Genomic DNA, 13,718 nt, shown 5'->3' with positions numbered 1-13,718 from the left:
TTGAAGGATAATGTCATGTGACACTAAAGACTGGAGTAATGCCTTCTGAAAATTCAGCATTGCCATCACATGAATAAATTAAAATGTTAAAATACATTCAAATGTAATATTTCACAATATTAATGTATTTTTATTAAATAAATGCAGCCATGACCATAATGGACTTCTTTTAAACCATTATACAACTTTTTAACATTATATGCATGTATGAAATGTTTGAAAAACAATTATTGTGTTTGTTTCTTGTTTTTTTATTTACTTATTAGGTTGGCAAAAGTGCTAGCAGATTTGAAGGTCATGACCGACACAGCTGCAAGGGACACTCAGGACGTTCTGAGCTTTAGGGCCAAATGTGAAGAAAAACAGAAGGTACATATCAGCGGCAATGGTTAAATGGAGGAGCAGTATGTAGTTGTAAATTATGTTCAAAAAGTGATTTTACTTTTGTTAGGGGGGTAACAGTTATAAGACCCGAGACCAGATATGATGAAAGAAGACCAGGAGTCGTGAGGTTCAATCAAAAAGATAAAAATTTACTGAAGAATAGTTTGCAGTTTCATCGGTAGAGCGAGCGTCAAAGTCTCACGAGGGAGGTCGCAAGCCAACTCTACCTTACACAAAATCATACACCAATTATACCATTTTGCAAGGGCAAGCATAGCATCATCATACATCTGATTGGCTAAGAGAACATAAAACCATAAACAATTTCACACATGTGAGCAGATAAAAGGTGCCTATCGCCATTAGTTAGGATAGCTGTCGCCAATCCTTAGATTTAGGTCAGCGTTGACCTCGCAGGTTAGAGGAGAGCGCCGATGCGGCTGAGCGTTGTGTCCCAAGTGCCTATGTAGAAAGTCAAACACACACACAGAAAACCACCAAATAACATCACCAAGGCCGAAGAGTGCTTGAGCTCTGCATTATCAGTTAGCCAAAACATAGCTCCTCAGGAAGAAAGGCAGAGAAATGGCATTGCTCTCTAGAGAAAATATACATGACAGAATACATTTAAAACACATGTAAAGCACTGTATAGCTTACAAAAGAATATAGAAATGATTATGTGATAATGCATATATTTGATTATTGATTTGTATAAAAGTAATGTAAGCATTCAAAAGGATATAGAATGAACTATATATGTATAACTGACTGAAGAGACAAGAGATTTTGACCAACCCTTCACTTTGTTCAGGCTCTCGAAGAAAATGGAGCAGTGGTTGGACCTGAAACATTTGTGTCAATAGCTCAGATCCAAAATAATCCTAATGTCGTTTTTTCCCCTCACTATTGTAAAGTATGCATTCGTGTATCATTGCAGTGTCTAGACCAGCTGCAGAGATCGGTGGATGCGTCACAAAAAATCTGGAAGCAAACCCGTCACCAAAGTTTGCGGGAAGAAGAGTGGCTTTCCAATCTAGAGAACCAGTCACATCGAGTTCAGCAACAAGTTCAAGATGCCTTTAAACAGGTCTGGTTTGATTATTATGATCACCCATTGGACACACTGAAATGGGATTTTCACTGTTGCTGGTTGTGTGCAGGTGAGTCCGCTGTACCGAGCAGCTGTGGATGCACTGCAGGCTTTGAGCCAGTCTGACTTGGATGAGATGCGGCATTACAGGATGCCGCCTGATGGAGTCGTCATGGTCATGGACATTATATGCATGTTATTTAACCGTCCATCTGGCTGGGACAGTAGCAGACAACTTTTGGTGCAATCCAGCTTCTTTCAGGTAAAAAGAATCCCTTACTGAACCCGTTGAAGCCATACTTGTTTTGAGATTTGTATAATTTCCCTCTTGTGCTCCAACAGGAACTGGAATTTTTCGACTGCTCTAAATTAAATGATGAGACGATTCAAAAGTTGGGTCATATAACACAGGCACCAGCCTTTCAGCCAGGCTCTGTGCGAGATGTGAGCCAGGCTTGTGAATCTTTGTGTCGCTGGGTGACAGCAGTATACAAGTATGCTTGCGTACAGCGCCACATGGCACCTCAAAAGGCTAAAAAGTGCAATTTAGATGAGCTCATGGCTGAGAGTCTAGCGCGGTTGAAGGTTACGAGGCTGCAGGAGGAGTCAGAGCGGGAAAGACTAGTTGAATTGGTGAGACAACAGGAGCTCAACAGACGAGACATGGAGTTGCTGAAGGCCCAGCTTAGTACCGCAGAGGCTCAAGAGAGAGAGTCGTGTGCTGCAGTCAAACTGGTTGAACATCACATTAAAGATTGGACATCAGAAGGAAAGGTAGCTAAAGTTGTTGATGGGTATTTCAGCAGAATTTTTCAAGCAATGTGCATATTGATCAAATGAAACTAGACAAGACATTATTTGACTCAATATTTTGGTGTATTACAGGAAGCAGAGTTGGCTAAACAATGCATTGCAGGTGACGCCCTGATTTTGGCAGCTGCTGTTACTTACTTGGGTCCGTTCGGGCCTGATGTTCGTCAAGAGCTGCTCCAGAAGTGGCACAAACTTTGTCTAACTGGTGAAATTCAAATGAAACGGGAATACCCAAGTGCAGCACTTTTCAATGATGCCCCAATCACAACTTGTGAACACTACGTGGCCATTCCCATCAGTAAGACATTTCAAATTGCTTTAAATCGAATACTTGGACTAGGTCTGCATCGCATCCATGGAGATTCCTCTGATCTGGTCCGAAGAGTTCTTCACTGGGGGAATAAAGTTGCTTGGGCTCAGCGCTGCCCTCTACTAGCAGATCATCATAAAGATGAGGAACCTCAGACACGGTTTCCTCCTGGTCAGTATGAAAATCTGTCCTTTTTTTATATGTCTTACTGCTTAGAAATATCTTTCAGTTGTAGTGAAATTTCTTTTTAGGTCCATATACAAGAGGTGAAGAAAAAGGCTATAAGGAGGATAAATATGGACTTATAGTTTCTGCTGATGATCCAGAGTTACTTGATAAACTAAATCACGGAGCAAAAAAAGGTATGTCATCTGCGTTGTCTTCTTTGTTTTGATCTTCAGTTTCATTTTTAAATCTACACTGTGAATAATTTTAATCTCACCTTGCTTTCATCCACTGCAGGTCTAAGACTATTGGTGACACATTTTGAACGAGCAATATCAAACCTACAAATCCTTCAGGAGTTTGTTACACCAGCCAGTTCTCCTGGTCAGAGCCACCCAGTTAAAACTGCTTATCCTGACTTTCCCCTTGTGATGAGCACTTCCCTTCCAGTCCGAACTCTGATACATGGTGAGTGATTAAGGATGTGGGTAACACTTATTTTTATGGTCCCTTTTGAATATTCTGTTGACTACAAGTAACTTTGCAACTACGTGTCAACTAACTCTCATTAGAGTATTAGTAGTATGCTAACTACAGTATATATTGTGATGCTCCCCCAACAGACATTCTACAGACTATAAGAAACTTTGCAACTGCATGTCAACTTATTCTAACCCTAACCCTACCAGTCTACTAATACTCTAATGGGAGTTAGTAGACATGTAGGTGCAATGTTACTTATAGTCACCTGAATGTTTAATGGGACCATCAAAATAAAGTGAAACCTTATGTTATAGTAATTATATTACATAGATAGATTATTGAAAAGCAATTTATTTAGATGAATTCAGAATGATTTGTGTAGTGTTTTCACAATAAATATAGTACAAAAATTAGTTCTACAGAGAATATTCCCTTTCATCCCATAGTTGCAATATTTTTTTCACAAAATGTATTTCTTACTATTAAGTAACTAGTATTCTCAATGGAAATAAATAATCTCTTCTTTAAAAAAAAAATGTGTTAATCATGTATTTTAATACCTTAAGTGAAAATGTTAACCTTGACAGCCCTAACAAAAAAAGTTTTTTTCCCCCATTCACATATTTACATAGACCCCCAGCACCTATTTGGGTTTCCAATTAACTAGTTTTAAAACCCCTGCTGTAAGGTGTTGCCTTTTAATCAACTCTTTTACACATTTTCTGCTAGAAATTCACCCTTCTTTCCTGGAGGAGGTTCAAATGATTGATCTTTCTCCAAGCACATCTGAAGTTCGGGACCTTATTTTGACAGAACTGATGCAGACTGAGTATTCAGAACTGTGGAAACAGCATCACCAAATACAGACAAAAAAACAGATGCTTCAGCATAAACTTTTTCAAAACAAGGTTGGCTGGTCAAGAAGTTTAGATTTTTTTTTGGAAAGCTAAGCTTTATGAAATATTCTTAACAGCACATGTCCTAACTTCAATTTTATTATGATTGCAGATTTCCTTGATGGAGTATGTCATGCATGCATCTGCACCACTTCTCCAGGACCCTGAGTTCCTTCCACACGTGTATACATGTCAGAGTGTCTCTATTGAACTTGAGACAGAAATCAAGGAGCTATCTCAAGAGATAGATCAGCACAAACCCCTGATGGATGATTTTTATCAAATAGCAGAGCTCACCTTATCCCTTTACAACGCTCTCCAGGACGTGGCCCGACTTTCACCGTGTTATCTTTTCACTCTTCGCGGATTCCTGCACACATTACGGTCAGCTTTAGCTCTGGAGAGCCCAGACGTGAGGTTTCACAGAGAGATGGTGCCCAGAGCTGTCATATCAGAGATTACCTGCAGGATTGTGTCTCATGTCTTTTCTCAGTATAAACCCCGCTTGTTCCAGACCCATTCTGCTTTATTCAGATTGTTAATATCTGTTGCCGTTATTGTGCACAATGAGGGCTGCCCTGAAGTAGAACGAGTCACTTTCCTCAGAGGATTAAGCAGTTGGAAATCTTCAGAGTGTTTTTTATCACCATCCACACAGTCTATCCCCAAGCTGCCGAGCTGGATTCAAACACACTCTCGAGATGATGTCTATCTATTAGAGACGATTGCACCCTTCAGGGGTCTCGTGTCATCTCTGGTAAATTCGTCCAAGCTATGGCGGGAATACGTGCGGTTTCCTTCATCCACAGTGATTGGACCAGTCCCTTGTCAGTCTCACTCTCATTTGTCCACAATGCAGCGGGCTATTCTCTGGAAGACGCTGTGTCCTCATTGGCTAGCAGCAGTGGAAGAGGACCTTACAGCCTGTGCGCAAGGACATATGCTGCATTCATTTGCTGAAGACCCTCCAATGGGCTCTGTGGAAATGATCTCCAACCTTTTGTCCAAGAATGAAGGTCCTGTAGTTGTACATTTACCAGATAAAAATGAAGTGCCAGTAAGCATCTACCCTCTCCACTTGATTAAACAAGTTGCTCAGTGTCAAGCGGACAACAAAGGGGTAAGTTATGTGAAATAAAATTAAATATAAATATCTGAAAAAATTATTAAAAATTTATTTTGAAAATGCTTTGGCAACTAACGTTAACCAACTTACTAACTAAAGTACTAAAATGACAAAAAACAATTAATAAAATCAAATCATAATAAATAATATAAATAAGAACAAAAACAAATTAAAATGTTACTTCATTTAGGGTTAGGTTAATTTAGGCACTACTAAAGGCTAGGCACTAAAACTAGGCACTACTAAAAATAATAGTAGAAATGAGCATGGATGGTGTAGTGGTTTAGGCTCATGGCTGATAGCCAAAAGGTTTCTGGTTCGATTCCTTCAAGGAGCCACCATTGTGTCCTTGAGCAAGGTACTTACTCCAGGGGGATTGTCAATCTAATAAGGTCATGGCACTGTTCTATGAATGTTGTGGAAACAAATCTCACTGGCGTAGTCATGTGGAAATAAAAAAAATATCTATTTTTAAAAGTCAGAGCTTTGGCCTAGTGGTTAGTACATGTGCTCTGTGCTGCTCAATCCAACTTGTGACATTTCCCCTCCTCACCTCATCAGTTCATGACCTTTCTCTCTCCCTATCCATTTCTACAGTCGATCCAAACCATTCTCATTGCTTAACCGTTCCATTCCGTGCTGTATAGTTTCATTATCCAGTGTGGGGCTGATAACAGAGATCTTTGGAATGTAATACAATTGCGTCAGTTGTTGCCTTGTTAACGCAAGAGTTTACAGATGGTATGAGATGTAAATAGACTTCATTCACAGCAGCAGCACCTTTGAATGAAAGCGAGGCTGTGAGGGATAGACATCCGTCTCTTCAGTGGGTTGTACTATTATTTAATGTGATTTTGGATTGTTCTGCTGAAGGAACACTGCAAAGATATCTTTCCAAGAAATTTCAATCGACAAAAAAACTCAAGACAACATGAGCTGTGGAGAATTAAAAGTGATCTAGAAGCTTTATACAGCTTTTTACAGTGGATACCATTGAAAACACAAGTTTTCTCCCTCACAGCCTCGCTTTCATACCTGTCATGGCCCTGCTCTGAATAAGGTCTATACTATAGCGACCGCGTTATGGAGGATGGTCAGTTATTTCTTTTAATTTTATTATTAACTTGCGTCTATTTTGCTCAAATAGTGCAAATAGTGCACTTGGCCAGTTACAGAGAAACTGGTAGCCAGGCAACAGAAAAGTGACATACCGTGCTGAGAATTACGGGCTCAAGCTCAAGTAGAAAAATAACTGGAATCGTTCCTTGCTGTTCTTAGATTCGTTGACGGTGGAAAAATGGCTCATGAAAAATATGTTTAGGATATCATGGCCGAAGGGGTGATCATTATTTTATAATGAACATAACTATGCCTTTAAATGATGTAGCAGCCTGTCATTATTGTCAACAGGTGAAGCTGAGTGTTATTTCTTTTGGATCTGGTTGTCATCGAGAGGCTGTTCTTTTGGCACTGGACAGCGCTGTCCAAAATGGCCACTGGTTAGTCCTGAACAACTGTCATCTGCTGGACTGTTGGGATGCCAGAGTTGTGAACAAGTTAACACAAGTAGTGTCCTGCACTACAAAAGGTCACTCTAATAACCATTCAAACTACACCTACAAAGTACACAAACTTCATTATCTCATTGTAAACCACCTGTGCATTTGACAGATTTGGAGACAGATGGTGGGCTTCTTCGTAGCGGTGGAAGTGTAGAAAAACTTGTGCATCCCCAGTTCAGACTGTGGCTCATAACTAAAGGTGACAGACCTCACTCAGTCCCAGGTAGGCATTACACATCATTATCAGTAAAATGCACCATGGTGTAATGAAAAGGTCGACATAAAATAAAACTAGAAAAATGTATTTTCTTAAAAGCACAATATGTGCTTTTAAGCGTTTACCTCTATTTCCAGTTTTACCATGTATAGAAACCATGGAATCACCAAAGACACTTTAATATATTACGTGTTTTATTAAACAGGCAAGCAACTCTTTGGATACATTTATCAACAGAAAACTAATCAGTGTTATATAGTCTTATTGTTTGAATCAGTTGTTTTCTTGATTTACCGCGAGTACCATGTTTTTACCATGCCTCACAGTTTTGTCAAGTGGCTTACATAGCATAATCTGAGAGATCGTGTCTTTCTTTCATTAGTATTCGCTCCTGCGACCTCGTTCAAATCTAATACATTAGCTCATGTAGAGAGTCCGTTGGATTCCTTTCCATCGCCTGTGGATTTGACAGCTTCCATGAATCCAAGCTTATTAATAGCGTTATCAAGCTACGCCTTTGTTTTGAATAATGATTTTGTATTATGTGATGTCAATGGTGATCATGGTTTCTAGTATCGATATAGTATCTGACCTTTCCAATGAACACAAGAACACGCAGAAATATCACACAACTTAATCCAGATATTTTAATCAAATTTGTTTAAAGAACCAAATTAACCAGAGATCAATTATCACGATTAGAAGATCTGGCATCTGTCAAATCGTCTCAGATGTATTAAGCGAGGTCCAAAGAAAAAAAAGAAGCATGTGTTCCTTTTCAGAGAAAGTAAATGGGTTGATTGCAGTTCTGGAGTCTACAGCATACAAATGATCTCTGATGTACATCATCTATTATCTGATACAGCTGCTGTTAGGATTAGCGCTCTGCACGTGGTGTGCGATTCCTCCTGGGACCTGAAGGATGAATTGTGGTCCTCAGTAAAACAGACACTCTTCTTCTCTCCTGAAGACACTGTGCACATTCAGTGTGCCATCCTGCACTCTGTCCTGCTGCAGAGACAAACATTCAAACACCTGGGTCAAGGACAGCTTTACCTTTGGTGAGGATTTGAACTCACATCACTGTACAATACATTATACATTTTTCTAACTCAATCTTTCTTCCATTTCATAGGACTCAGGAAGATCTACTTGCTCTGATTGATGCACATCACCGCATAGCCAAACACTGTAATGATCCCACTGAAGCATTGGAGTACATAGCAGGTACGGCCTGCACATGAAATGCTTTAAAATCATTTTCTTGGTTCAATACAAATTATGTTGGTTGATCTGTTCTCTCAACAGGTCACCTGGTCTATGGGAACCACATGTCAGACCATGCTGATCTATCAGCTGTGCAGAGTGTGGTTAGGGCATGTCTAAGTCAGCCGTCTACATCATGGGGACGTGGCCAACACATTCTTTCAGATATCATTAACTTAACAGGACGATTTGGTATGCAAGCACACACTCACTTAAATTTCCAAAAACTATATAGCAGTGGTTATTAGCCAGGGGGCCTGGGACCCACTTAGCAAACTTCCAAGTGGTCCAAAATGAAAAAAAAAAATGAAAAAAAAGGGAAAACAAGCTTTAAAGAGGACCCTTTTTCAATTCCAAAGGGAGTTATTCTCTATATCAGTAAGCACTATTTCTGAACTCCTTGAAATTACCCCCCCCCCCCCCCTGAATTGTTAAACAATATATATTTTTAAATCCTTAATTCTTGTATAATAAATCGCAGACAGCTGAAAAAGGAATGCAAATTAATTGGCTAAAAAACTGATTAACATTTATTTGTTAATATTTAGCTCTTAAAACATTGCTTATTCTGAATTGCTAATTATAATTATATTATTTTAATTATACTTATTTAAGTTACTAATTGTTATCTATGGATCTCTTAAGATTCTGTAAATAAAAAAATAAAAAAAGTTTTTTAAAACAAAACTTTGTCAATACTACAGATGTACCAGAGGAAACCTATTAGCCTAAAGGGGAAGGGGGTCTTTGAATATTGTTGTGGACACTTGACTTGGAGTCAAACGTTTAAATGAGAACCACTGTTATATAGTACTTTTTAGGTTTCCTGTAATAATTAAACATTTAATTGGTTCTTAAATGCATCACTTATTTATCACACACATATTTATTTTTTATTTATTTTTTCCAGAAAATGGAGGCCTATTGAAAGACTTGAGACATCATATTCAAAGTATCACTAGCAGTACGGACGGATTAATTCTGGGCTTTAGTCCAGGTATGGCAGGTGAACTGGTGAAGCTAAAAAGTCATGCCCTCAACATTCTACTGCATCAGTCACAGAACATTTATGCTGATGTCAGAGGAGACACCAGTCTTTTAATGCAACCCCAAGAACATCCAGACTATAGAACGGCTTGGGAAAGCTTGCTATCTTTACAAGACAAGCTGAGGAAAATGGACATCGACATGGGAATGGAATCTGCTTCTCTTGGTCCGTTGCGTTGTTTCTTCCTGGCAGAGTGGGAGCGTCTGGATTCGCTGGTGTCTTCCCTCCTTTTAAATAATTTTCAGCCAGTTAAATATAACATGACAAGCTCCACTGCTGCATATCTAACATCATCAGCTCTCTCATGTCTGGAGACTCAAGCAGACCTGCTCCGGTCATACCTGTGGGAGAAGTCATCCAGTATTGCACCTCATGTTTATCGACTGGCTGGCTTTCTCAATCCCAGAGGCTTTCTGGTAGCGCTGATCAGAGATGCAGCCCACATCCAAAAGAAGGACATCAGTCTCTACTCTTTGCATTTCAAGGTAAATCTCAGTTTTTCAAACACATCCTGGAAAATTCAGCCAGATAAATTTCACAAATAGGGTACAAAATATAATCTGAAACTCTTTATAAATAGTTTTTTTGTTATTTGTCAGTAAACAGAGGTGCTTAACCTAGAGATTAAAATGTTGATTGTCTTAAATATTAATTTATTTTTTATTAGGTAAGCAATCTTTGCAACTCTGTTACTCTGATTTTCAAAATAAAATAGAAAAATTTATCAAATTAAAATATTATTAATAAAAAACGGCATTTACTATTATTAATAGTAAATGGATAACATGGTTAAAACAACAGGGTTACAAATGTATCATAAATTAAGCTGTCACTCAATAAGGGTTTTTAATTATTGATACTTAAATTTACCATGAATTGAATACAAATATTTGTTTTATCATTTTTCTCACAGTTAATTTAGTAAAAGGGTTGTTACTAAAGTAACTGATGACTTTGACGAATAGAGTCAGCACTTCAATTTGTGTAAAAATGGAACAAAATATAATGGAGAATGGCAAAATACAGACATTGGATTTGGAAACTCTATGCTAGGTTAATTTCACGTTATTTAATAGTTTATCAAACATAAACTGTACACTTTATTATGTAGAGCTTGCTAGAACCGAGTTGAACCCTCTTTTTCCTTTAGAACTGCCTTACTTATTCGTGGCATAGATTCAGCAAGGTGCTGGAAACATTCCTCAGAGATTTTGGCCCATATTGACATGATGGCATCACACAGTTGCTGCATGATGTGAATACCATACTAAGTGGCACCAATTGGTACAAAGTGCCAAGAAAATATCCCCCACACCATTACACCACCACCAGGTGCCTGAACCATTGATACAAGGCAGAATGGATCCATGCTTTCATGTTGTTTACGCCAAATTCCATTGGAGTTTCAGCTGAAATCTAGACTGATGTTCAGGCAATGTTTTTCCAATCTTCAATTGTCCAACCTTGGTTGAGCCAGTGCGATTGTAGCCTCAGTGTCCTGTTCTTAGCTGACAGGAGTGTCACCGGTGTGTCTTCTGTTGCTGTAGCTCATCTGCGTCAGAGCATGACATGTTATGTTTCTGCAGACCTCAGTAATGAGTGGTTATTTGAGTTACTGTTGACTTTCTATCAGCTCAAACCAGTCTGATCATTCAGCATCAACAAGGCATTTTCAGGATATTTACTCTAGTTTGGACCATTCTCATCAACAACCATGCCACGTTCATAGTCACTCACTAATGCCTTCACGTGCTATTGGAATTATCGTAAATGCATTTCATAGGGAAAATTTTGCCATTAAAGGGAGAACTTGACAACTTTTTTAACTTAATAAAACTGTCTATAAATCATTTGGATGGTTAAACAACCTGTTCTGGTGATATTGGTTACTTTCCCCGCTCCCCCCAGCATTCCCAGGCGGAAAACCAACCTTGCAACTTGGGGACTACCGTCCCGGCAAGATAGAAATTGGAAGTCTCGTGAGAAGCGAGAACGAGCGAGAAACACAAACTTCTTTATGGTTGATAACAGAATACAAAATGTACATGTCAATGTTCTATGATAATGTAAATGATGTATTACCCACCTCGGTAGACATAGCTCCACACGATAAAGTTGGCTTGCTCCGATCATTACAAATGCACATGAGCAGCGGTTGAAAGGGGGAGGAGGGTGCCGCAAGTGAGTTTTTTAAGACAGTATTGTGAAATATACGCCCCACAGCTGTAGGGGGAGCTCGAGGGGAAAACATGCAACAACAAAAGTGAAAATCAGAAATTACTAGAGTTGCCGAGTTCTGCTTTAATGCCCTCTCAAGTCGTATTTACCACTGGGAAGCTCAGCTCAGGAATCAAAGTTCCCAAGTTGGGTGGGCCATAAACTTTAAATATGACAGGGGAGAGAACAATTGCTGCATGCTGTTACTGGTATCAGTTACATCGCCTGGTTTTGTCGTTTAAGTAGTGCATATTTACATATATGAATAATCATTTGAAACGTATTGTATGTTTTATACACCGAAAATAGTATGTATTTGACCGAAATTTGATTGTTGTCAGCAAGCTGACTTTCAAGATTGCACGGAATATTTATATGGTTGTCTATGAATGGGACGAAAATATAATTTTGTCTTTAATATATTTTCCAAATAAATAGGCAAGAATAAACCTGGTGATCCCTGCTCTTTCCGACAACAAAGCTTGTAATCACAAATTCAGAAGTGGGAAGTAGGAAGTTTCGATTGCACATCCATAAATCCCCTTTCTTCCCCATTCTGATGCTCAGTTAGAACTTCAGGAGATCGTCTTGACCATGTCTACATACCTAATCTGATGATGCATTGAATTGCTGCCATGTGATTAACTTATTTGATATTTGCGTTTACGAGCAGTTGAACAATTGTACCTAATAAAGTGACCGGTTAGTGTAGTTCTTTCAAGACTAAAAAAACAAACAAACATGGAACTTTTTCGCAAATGCTAAAAAATGAAGGGACACCGAAGTATACTGTATTCATGGAAAGTGCCATATGATTTGCCTACCTTGTTTCTCCTTTTTTTCACACAGGTGCTACATGATACGGTATCACCATCCACCATCCATCCAAGTGCTTTATGTCTGTCTGGACTGGAGCTGCAGGGGGCGCTGTGGGATCCAGGTTCTGGAGTTCTTACAGACACTCAGTCCCCTAAACCTTCACCTTTCCCACCCCTCTGGGTCAGTGTTGTAGAGAGCAAACGTGACAGGATCTGTTCTTCTAAAAGCTCACGCTGTAATTCCTCGTCCCTGTACTACTGCCCCCTGTATGTAGACAGACAAACTGCAAATGAAGGTCAGGGTCTCTCTGATGAGAATATTATCACACATGTTCCACTTGCAACAAGGCTAGATCCAATGCTCTGCACAATGAGACGTGTTAGGTTAACCAGTACTTTCTTACAATAAACCCTGTAAGGAATGGCTTATGCTCTATGAAAAAAACAACGTTATAGCAAATAAATACCAGATGGGGAAAGAAATGTAATAATCTTTTAGAGAAAAAGTGAAAATGTCTATATTTTGGTTGTTGTAGTATTAACTTTTTCTGTAATTGTTTTGTGTGTTAAATTAACCACGAAATAAAGCAAGAAATTAACTATAGTTGGCTTAAACCAAGGTTGCTCACTTTTGGACATGTGCGTAGAGCTTAGTTCAAATCATCAAATTCAAGACTCTGACACTTGTGTTCATAACACCTCAACACCTTACAGATCTGTGTGGGCGAAGCTTACAAAGCCTGTCAAGAGAGTGTCCATGTCATGTTTCACCACAAAATAAAAAAAGTAAACCTTAAAAGTGTTGGGATGTTGTACGTCTCCTGTATGTCTCAAATTTCATTTATGCTAGTACACATTCAAACCTGATCAAAGTCTTATAGTTATTGCAGGTCTTGTGTCCAGTTGGGATTTGTGAATGTTATTTAGATGAACACATCGGCCAGTGCAACATACATATTACAATGTGCACCTTTAAAGCTTTACACTGACATAATAGAGAGTCTCATTCACTATAGTAAACGAGTAAGAAAAGCTGTGTTATAGCTAGAGCTGCATTAAAAATTGCATAAAAATGCATATATATATATATATATATATATATAGCTGGCTAATCATGGTCTGCAATCCGGGTCTGTATAAGAGGTGTTTATTGTGTTTGAACTGGTTTTGAGGAGATTCCACACTTGATTTTGCTTTATCATATGTTTGCTGAAAGGCTGTAACCAACCAAACAAAAATATATGTGATGTTTTGTTATTAACTATAACCATTAAAGAGGTCTATTGCCCTTTTCACAAGATGTAAAATATGTATTTTGTCC

The 13,718-nt window shown here is 38.7% G+C and overlaps 1 protein-coding gene across 1 annotated transcript in view; it reads left to right on the top strand.

Annotated features, from left to right (window-relative positions):
• Positions 1-13,165, top strand: part of dnhd1 (dynein heavy chain domain 1) — a 30,415-nt gene extending 17,250 nt beyond the window's left edge. The window contains exons 26-41 of the mRNA XM_079597350.1: positions 267-369; positions 1,324-1,473; positions 1,547-1,738; positions 1,819-2,250; positions 2,362-2,770; positions 2,851-2,961; positions 3,062-3,232; positions 3,977-4,155; positions 4,256-5,263; positions 6,680-6,857; positions 6,941-7,054; positions 7,914-8,109; positions 8,184-8,275; positions 8,357-8,506; positions 9,225-9,847; positions 12,429-13,165. Of these exons, the coding sequence (XP_079453476.1) occupies positions 267-369; positions 1,324-1,473; positions 1,547-1,738; positions 1,819-2,250; positions 2,362-2,770; positions 2,851-2,961; positions 3,062-3,232; positions 3,977-4,155; positions 4,256-5,263; positions 6,680-6,857; positions 6,941-7,054; positions 7,914-8,109; positions 8,184-8,275; positions 8,357-8,506; positions 9,225-9,847; positions 12,429-12,806 (4,486 nt within the window). The 3' untranslated portion in view covers positions 12,807-13,165. The remainder of the gene's footprint in view (positions 1-266; positions 370-1,323; positions 1,474-1,546; positions 1,739-1,818; positions 2,251-2,361; positions 2,771-2,850; positions 2,962-3,061; positions 3,233-3,976; positions 4,156-4,255; positions 5,264-6,679; positions 6,858-6,940; positions 7,055-7,913; positions 8,110-8,183; positions 8,276-8,356; positions 8,507-9,224; positions 9,848-12,428) is intronic.
• Positions 13,166-13,718: the final 553 nt, after the last annotated feature.

Source organism: Phoxinus phoxinus (genome assembly GCF_949152265.1).
Source record: "Phoxinus phoxinus genome assembly, chromosome: 22".
Lineage (NCBI taxonomy): Eukaryota > Metazoa > Chordata > Actinopteri > Cypriniformes > Leuciscidae > Phoxinus > Phoxinus phoxinus.
The sequence above is the reverse complement of the archived record's forward strand: the minus strand, read 5'-3'. Positions and strand labels throughout refer to the sequence as shown.